The sequence below is a fragment of the Benincasa hispida genome, unplaced genomic scaffold (assembly GCF_027475165.1).
Source record: "Benincasa hispida cultivar pf3 unplaced genomic scaffold, pf3_genome.v1.1 HicScf396, whole genome shotgun sequence".
NCBI lineage: Eukaryota > Viridiplantae > Streptophyta > Magnoliopsida > Cucurbitales > Cucurbitaceae > Benincasa > Benincasa hispida.
The window spans coordinates 26,599-35,483 of record NW_028326488.1 but is presented as its reverse complement, the minus strand read 5'-3'; the positions used below and the strand labels follow the sequence as shown (position 1 = coordinate 35,483).

The window sequence follows — 8,885 nt, the reverse complement described above, 5'->3', positions numbered from 1 at the left end:
CATAGGGTGCAAGATGAATTCACTCCTACCCGTTATAGGGATAGTAGATAGGTTGTTCCCTCTAGTACTGAATCCAGGTCTTGAACAAGGGGCCCCACCCTCTCCTTGGCCTGAGAGGGGCTCAGTTTATAGGTTGGACCTTAAACCAATTATTCATTAGAGGATCAGTAGAACTTAAGGAACAAGATGTAGTCTTGGGGATAAAACGGTTTTTATGACCCAGCCGAGATTACGAACAACCTATGAAGAATTAGCTTACTAATCATGGTTATATCATATGGACACAAATATATCTATAGTGAGGGGAGTGCAACTACGAGACTATAGTGGAATGATCCGTGAGTTAACGAATGTTGAGATTAGCGGTTCAAGGAGCTGAAATTGAAGCCAGAGATGTGATTGTAGCTGACCCAAAAGAGAATCTGAAAGAGAATTCAGAAGAATGGTCGATTATTGACTTGAGAGATGGAAAAAACTTCACTTCCGTTTTTAGTTTTGGGTCATCACAAAAAGCCGACCTCAAGAATTTCTTCCCAAAGTAGGACCCAGCCCTCATTTTATAGTTAAGAACAGCATCAAACTCTATAATTTGATTGTTATTGTTTCCCCTTTATAATAATGCAATGGATGACATTTGAGGATGACGAGAATGACCAGCCAAATCTCTTCTCTTCAACAACATTCACGACCCAAAGAGCTTTCAGAACGATCCTTTCATCAACGTTTCATCGAAGAACACTAGTATTCATCAAATGAGATCTGATCCTGCCCATGAGAAAAACCCATTTTGGAGACCAAGCACTGGTCTTTCGACACTCAAGTAGTTGTAACCCAAGACGGCTGGAATTACTGTCTCCCTGTCTTATTTATCTGTCGTCGACATGGTTCCTTCGTTCCGCGTTGTCCCTGCCAGCCATATTGTACGACTGTTTGAACCATTCAAACCAAACTGGCTTCTATTCATTCAAATTTTTACCCTTCGCATAAATAATTTTTTAAAAAAATGAAGGAGAAGAAATAAAGATAGGTTGGGAATTATTTTTAAGAAAAAGATAGGTTGAGAATAATTTAAAGAAAGATAAGCTGGGAATTAAAAAAATAATTAATTTTTTTGAAGAAAAAAAACACCCCTTAACGTCACAAGAATGCGTCTGTCTATAAAAAAAAAAAAAAGAACTCTATTCACCTGAAAATTTTCAAAATGACCTGTTTTTCCTAATTTTTTTTTTTTAAAAAAAAACACCCAATTTACCCTATTAACCAACAAATCTTCTCTAGTTTAATGTAAGGTGTGTTACGTTTGGGAAGTCAAACTTGGTAACGGTTAAGTCACCGACCATGACCAGAAGATCCGACCCGGAACCCAAACATTGGACTTTTCTCAGATCCGTCCTTCTCAAATCTTAAATCCGAAGCAATAACATTTAATTCATTACCTCCTCTTTCCCGGAATTTCAGTGTCTGATTCAGGGTTCTATTTCTTCGAATCAGACATTGTAATCGTCTGTAACTGATCTTGTTATTTGCAAATGGGGGGGACGGAAGATTCAAATTTGTAGAGTTTCTTATCTTTTCTTTTTTCTTTTGGACAGATTGCATAGGTTTTGCAGCAATTTCGTCTTCTTTAATCTTGAAACTGTTATAGGGTTTTCGTTAGTTGTTCTTTGTTTTACTGGGAAGTGATTATCTTCCCAGATCGGTTACGATGCAACCCAATCGCTCCGTTGCTCCAGCGATTGATTTGATACCAAACCTCAAACCTCCCCATAGAACTTTAGATTTTCACAGAATCTTAGTTCTCACCATTACTTTCTTTGCATATGCGTCCTTCCACGCCTCAAGAAAACCTCCCAGCATTGTCAAGAGTGTGCTTGGACCAACAATCCCGGTAAACTCGTCAGCCATTTTGCTGAATTCGACTTCAATTGAATCTGATTTGACCTCAAATGGAACTGGGTGGGCTCCTTTTAATGGCCCTGATGGCACCCAGTTGCTCGGGAAGCTTGATCTTGCATTTCTTTCTGCATATTCCATTGGGATGTATTTTGCAGGACATGTTGGTGACCGTATTGATTTGAGGTTGTTTCTTGTTTTTGGGATGATGGGTAGCGGTATTTGTACGATACTATTCGGGTTAGGATATTGGTTAAATCTTCATGTCTTGTGGTTTTTCTTTAGTGTTCAGATTGTGTGTGGTCTAGTTCAGTCAATTGGATGGCCATGTGTGGTGGCAATTGTAGGAAATTGGTTTGGGAGAGCTAGGAGGGGACTGATAATGGGGATCTGGAATTCGCATACTTCAGTTGGAAACATTGTCGGGTCGATTATAGCTTCCGGGATCTTGGAACTTGGATGGGGTTGGTCGTTTGTGGTACCGGGAGCTTTGGTGATTTTCGTTGGTGTTTTGGTGTTTCTGTTTCTTGTTGTAAGTCCAAGAGACATTGGCTTTGAAAACTCTGTTACTGAGATTGAATTGAACGCTGAGGTGAGTCCAGTTGAAAAATTGGAGATTACAGATTCTGAGGAGGCAGTGTTGCTTGATGATGAGCATTCAGATTCTATGGCTGCAATTGGTTTCTTGGAGGCATGGAAGTTACCGGGTGTTGCACCATTTGCCGTTTGTCTTTTCTTTTCGAAGCTAGTCGCTTACACCTTTCTCTACTGGTTGCCATTTTACATCAGGCACACAGGTACCCATTTCTCATTGCTAAGGAATGTTAACATTCTTTGAAATACAAATTTTATAATGAATGTGTCTTAGAGAGTTCTAAAAAGCTGCAAATAGCATAGCATTAGTTGTTTAGACACTTCAGAATGAAGTGTCCATACGTTTAAATAGGTACAGAATGATGTGATGTAGAAATGATTTTCTAAATCCAGTTTTGAAGTCTCCATTGCTTATACTAGTTTTTCTCTGTTGGTTAGCTGTTGCTGGTGTGCATTTATCTCATAAAACAGCCGGCATACTCTCAACGATTTTCGATATCGGAGGTGTTTGTGGTGGAATATTAGCAGGATTTATCTCTGATTTGATTGATGCCCGTGCAGTTACTTCAATAACATTCCTAGTACTATCAGTTCCTGCTCTAATTCTTTACCGTACTTTTGGGAGCATTTCCACTGTCACCAACACCTGTTTGATGTTTCTTTCTGGATTATTTGTCAATGGCCCGTACTCGCTTATTACAACAGCAGTTGCTGCTGATCTCGGTACGCAGAGTTCGATTGGAGGGAATTCCCGCGCTTTAGCAACTGTAACCGCGATCATTGATGGGACTGGATCTGTTGGGGCAGCTCTTGGCCCTCTAATGGCAGGATATGTTTCCAGTTTTGGATGGAACGGTGTGTTTTTCGTGCTGATTCTTTCCATATTCTTTGCGGCTCTCTGCTTGATTCGCTTAGCAAAAACTGAAATCAAAGAAAAGTTGAACGAAGGACGATGGTTTTCTAGTAAGCAGACCTCACCAACAGTGGTTTAAGAGATCTTCTTAGGAAATTTGAAATTTGTTCACAGTTAGAGTAGTAGATTTCTGATAGGAAAAATATACTTAACAAATTTTTCGACCATATTTGTACATCGTTGTATCCTATTCTTTTGTATTCGTTAGAAAAGATTCATGTACCATACACAGTTGATTGAGTGTAGAATACAGAAAATAATCAGAATCTGTTGATGTTTGGTTTACATCATCACTTGAACAATGAGCTTAGTCCATGAATAATCAGCTTGGTATTGTTTTGTTTATAATTTCACAAGTTGATACAGTGTGACAAGATGATTCAAATTTAGTTAATAAATGTATTGCAATGGAAGTAGACATGATATAAGGCATAAGCTGAAGCTATCAAAACCAAAACTCTCCATTTTCAAATGTGATATATAGGTGAACTTGCTTATAAATGGCATAGAAAGGTTAAAGGTATGCCTTCTACTACACTATAAACAAGGGGTTGTTTGAATCGTAGATATTATTTCATAGATATAGATATTAAATGTCTGAGATAATTAATGTCTATGTTTGGATATGCATAATAATCAAAAGTTAATAAATGTGTTTAATTTACCAATTTTATATATAGAAACAAAACTAAATAAATGTTTAATAAAATGTTGGAGAATAATTAATGTTATTTAATCACTTGAAATATTAATAAATGAATAGTTTTTAATTAAATATTATTTAAATTATTTTATTTAATAATAAAAATGATTAAATAAATATAAATTAATTAGAATATTAATACTTAATAATAAAATCTTATATTAAATAGATAAGAGAACATAAAATATCTATGATAAATATATTAGTTGGAATTTATTGAGTCTAAAATAATATATTTTTATTTAATAATTAATTAAAATTAATGATTAATCGATATTAATTTATTAATTTATCAGACTCTATTCATCCAGTATAAAAATCCCATAAGTTTGGAGGGTATTAAAAAATTCATGTCAAGTGGGTTTTAATGTTCTCTAGATAATGATATTTTGGATTTTAAAAAGTGAAATACCGTCAAACAAACAAGGATATTTAATGTTAGTCTGAAATTCCATGGAAATATCTGTGTGAAACAAACCGGCCCTAAAGTTACAAGTGCAAACTTCTTTTGTGAAACAGCATATCTTTTGCCTTGTTGAAATTATTTCTCTTATACTTCTTTTAAGTTTTAGCATTACAAGCATGAATTTTTCTCGTTGGGTGAATTTTAATTGATTTGAACATATATAGTTGGCCAAATGATAAAGATGGCATGTGTAAAATTATAAATAGATTCATGCATCTATTAAATATAAAATTGAATGTCCCGAGTCTTATTAGATATAAAATTCAATTTAAATCAGATAGATCATTTTTTTTTTATAATTTCATATTTGTCACGTACCCATTCAACATTTTTAAAAGTTCAGAAACTAAATAAACATAAATCTCAAAATTTAGAGATTACACTTCTAATTTAACAAAATAAAAAATTCAAAAAGACTAAATAGACATTAATTATAAATTCCTAATTTAAACAAATTATAATATATGGGAAATTATTTGTTTGAATTTAATTTTAGGGACCATAAACTAGATGATTTATCAAACAAGTATGTTTTTAACGAATGAGAAACAAAAATAGAAAACAGAAATATTATTAAACAGTCTACTATTTTTGGCAACCTTAAAAGAAGTGTGTTGATGCTAAAATCTTGACCCTCTTGACCTCTTTTAACAATAATGATAAATTTGTTTTGGAGGAAGAAAACATGACCTGCAAAAGAGAAATATTTGCACACCAAAGTGTGCTTGCCACATATTGTATTGCCCTAGGCCCAGAATTCGAAACCCGAATTCGATACTTGATGGCCCCGACATTTTCCTGCATCTCCTGCGATCTAGCAACATCATCCTTATTTGTCTTGAATGTTTCTAGAAGTGAAAGTTACCCCACAAACCAACACTTTAAAGGAACTCGTTTTGAAGGAGATTCTTGAGCGGAAGCGGATCGTCCAAATTCCATTAATTATTGAAAATATAATTTACATAAACATACAAGATATGTATTCAAAATAAATTACAACATGCTTGATACAAGAAAAAAGGGTTCAAGATACATTACCACCCTTGAAGAACCTTTTTCTTCACGTATCCCTCAAATAACCACGAGCCTCAAACAAAAACAACTACTCTTGAAGACCTTCTTCAAGAACTTTATGAACCAAACAGAGAGGACACTACCACAATGAGCCTTTGGTATTTTTGGGGGTGAGAACCCATGAGTGGTGAGCTTTGACTATTTTGGTTAGGATGGTTAGTTTGCATGTGGAGGAAGAAGATTGAGGAACACATAAATCTTTTCTGCAACTCTTTCAATTGTTTAGTAAATCCAATGTTAGCCATTCAGGAGGAAGAGAAAACAATTTTCTTTTATTCCTCTTACCACAAAAAAACAATAACCACCCATTAAGGTGGTTGGAGAGAAAAGAGGGAAATTATTATTCAAATAATAATAAAATAATATAAATAAATATGATAACTAACTTATCATATTATATTTATATTAAACTATATGTTATATCAAATATAACAGATTACCTATAGTTTTAATATTGTATCATATAAATCATATATATATTAAATTTATGACATTTAATATAATTCATATTTATATTATCATGTTTATATTAAATTTAATAACTATGAATTATATTCATAGATAATACATTTGAATTTCATTCAAATATTTATTTCCTCCATTACACTGTAATGTATTAAATAAATTATAACAATTATATCATATATAATTGAAACAACATATATAATTAAATTCCTCTTATTAATTTGAACAATTCAAATTAACCCAAAAACTGATTCTCAACTAAATTCTTTCGAGCTACCAAGGGGACCTTATGGACCTGTAGCTTGAAACTCCAATGGTACATGAATAATTAGTTAAACTCTTTAATTATATTATCCACCATCCGTTAACTGTCGGGCACTCCACTAAAGATCGACAACTGCGCTCTTCGCACTATAGATATATTTTTATGTCCATTGGATATAACCAATCAACAGTACGATGACCCTTCACAAATTGCTCGTAAGTATAGTTGAGCTAAATTACCGTTTTACCCCTGTAGTTACATCTAATTCCTTAAGTACAACAGATTCCTCTAATGAACAATAGATCATAGTTCTACTATGACTAAATCCCTTTCAGGCCAGAAGATGGTATGGCGCCACATTGTTCAAGACTCAAAATCAGTCCTTAAGGGAGCAATTCATCTACTTGCCCCTGCTTTAGGGAAAGAGTGAATTTCATCTTATATAGCTGTGTTTCCAGTTCCACAATCAGACGAATCTCCAGAGTGCTAGGTTTGTTGAGTCAGGGATCTGACCACTCTCACTCATACAAATCAAAGGACTGCTCTCATAGGTAGGAGTTCACCACTCACTCAGGATTCAGGTCATGTTACCTTTGGTCATCCTGGTGAAATGTAAGTCTCTTTTATGAACGGTGCTATATAATGAGGCTAAACATTTTGTGGTTTGGTCTTATACAAACTCCTTTGTATAGAATATCCCTGCTCACATGTCTATTACATGAATGATCAGGATCAGATCATTTGTAGCACTTTACAACAATTGTAACACTTACAAAGCGGGTCATACGTAGTGTCACCGGGATAAGGTACTCAGTCTTATCCATATACTATAGATCATTTAGGTTTTCACTTAAACATGATCCACTTGTATGAATCCACATACATGTTTAAGTTACAATGATAACTTTGGATGTTAGTTTATTGGTTTGTGGTTAATGCAACTAAAATATAAAAAAAATTTATAGACAAAGTGAATAGAATATCATATATTTTATTAATCACATAAGAGTTTGTTCATACAAAGTTTACAAACTATAGGACCTTACGAGATTTAGGGCATCAACCCCAACACATTTGTCCTTTCATCATGCTTTGTTCTCACTCACATGCATCTTAGAAAAATTTCCATGAGGTCACCTAACATAGGATTGCTCCGAGCTAAGCACGTTTGAGTTCTTATGATTAATCTACAAAAAAAGAAGGTGCACCTTGTTGGTATAGGTAGTGACCTTCAATTTTTTTAAGCATTTCTTAATCATACTTTCATGTCCTTAGGATCCCTCTCATTTTGATGAAATCTTAGTTCATTCATGTCCTTCTCTTAAACTTGGGGCGTTACATGCCCACTACTTCTGCTTAGCTCATCCTCGAACCACATCTTACTCAGAGAGGTCCCTCTCTGATACCATCTGTCACGCCCTAGGCCCAAGATTCAGAATCTAAATTTGGCACCTAATGGCCCCATCATTCTCTTGCATCCCCTACGATCTGACAACATCATCCTTATTTGGATTGTTAACAAACTCATTTGAATGCTTTTGTAACATCCCGAGTTTGTTTGTAAGTTAAATTCAATATTTTGTAAGAATTGAGAATATTTTTGAATTTTAGAAGTTAAATTGAATTACTATAAAAGGATAACTCAATTTTATTACATGTTCAGAAGGAAATTTTGAAATTTAGATTTGATTAAAGGAAAATTTGGGAATTTGAAGAGAAAAAGGGGAAATGAATTAAACATATATATATTTACATTTATGTTGGGTTTGGAATTAGAAAATACGTATTAATTTGAGTTAATTAAAAAGAAAAAAAAATGAATATCAAAATGAAGAGTTTTAAACATCAAGACTAAGAGTTTAAATGCAGGAAATGAAATCATGAAACATGAGCGGAAGCATAAGACTGGTCCTAGTGGCTTGATGACGGATTCCATTTGTTATTTGCCGACGTATCTCTGAAAGATAAAACATGGAAAAGATGAGTATAAAATACTCAGTAAGTAAACCCACTACCAGGGTCAGGTTAGGCATCTATATCCTTTAGATGCTGACCTTTGGTGAACGTACATATATCTCTAGTTTTCATGGAGCATAAATAATATTTGAACTCATCCTACCGTAGTTAAGAGTACTCATAACCTCTAGTGAATCTCAAAGGAGACACGACCTCTGATGAATCTCGAAGGAGACACAACCTCTATGAATCCCGAAGGAAATACGACCTCTAGTGAATCCCGAAGGAAACATCACCTCTAGTGAATCCCGAAGGAAACACCACCTCTAGTGAATCCTGAAGGAAACACCACCTCTAGTGAATCTCGAAGGAAACACAACCTCTAGTGAATCCTGAAGGAAACACAACCTCTAGTGAATCCCCAAGGAAACACAACCTATAGTGAATCCCGAAGGAAACACCACCTCTAATGAATCCTGAAGAAGACACAATCTTCAGAGAATCCCAAAGGAAATACCACCTCTAGTGCATCTTGTAGGAAGCACAACCTCTGGTA

At 34.5% G+C, this 8,885-nt stretch overlaps 1 protein-coding gene across 1 annotated transcript; it reads left to right on the top strand.

Moving 5' to 3' along the window:
- Positions 1-1,405: 1,405 nt before the first annotated feature.
- Positions 1,406-3,702, top strand: LOC120083849 (putative glycerol-3-phosphate transporter 5). The gene is made up of 2 exons (XM_039039735.2): positions 1,406-2,690; positions 2,926-3,702. Exons 1-2 carry the CDS (start codon positions 1,706-1,708, stop codon positions 3,477-3,479), a joined length of 1,539 nt encoding a protein of 512 aa, XP_038895663.1. The 5' UTR covers positions 1,406-1,705; the 3' UTR covers positions 3,480-3,702.
- Positions 3,703-8,885: the final 5,183 nt, after the last annotated feature.

What these genes read in the sequence shown, in the direction of transcription:
- LOC120083849 (XM_039039735.2), top strand. Translation starts at nt 1,706, where the DNA reads ATGCAACCCAATCGCTCCGTTGCTCCAGCGATTGATTTGATACCAAAC. An exon ending in ATTTTACATCAGGCACACAG is followed by an intron (nt 2,691 to 2,925) that starts GTACCCATTTCT and finishes TCTGTTGGTTAG; the next exon opens with CTGTTGCTGGTGTGCATTTA.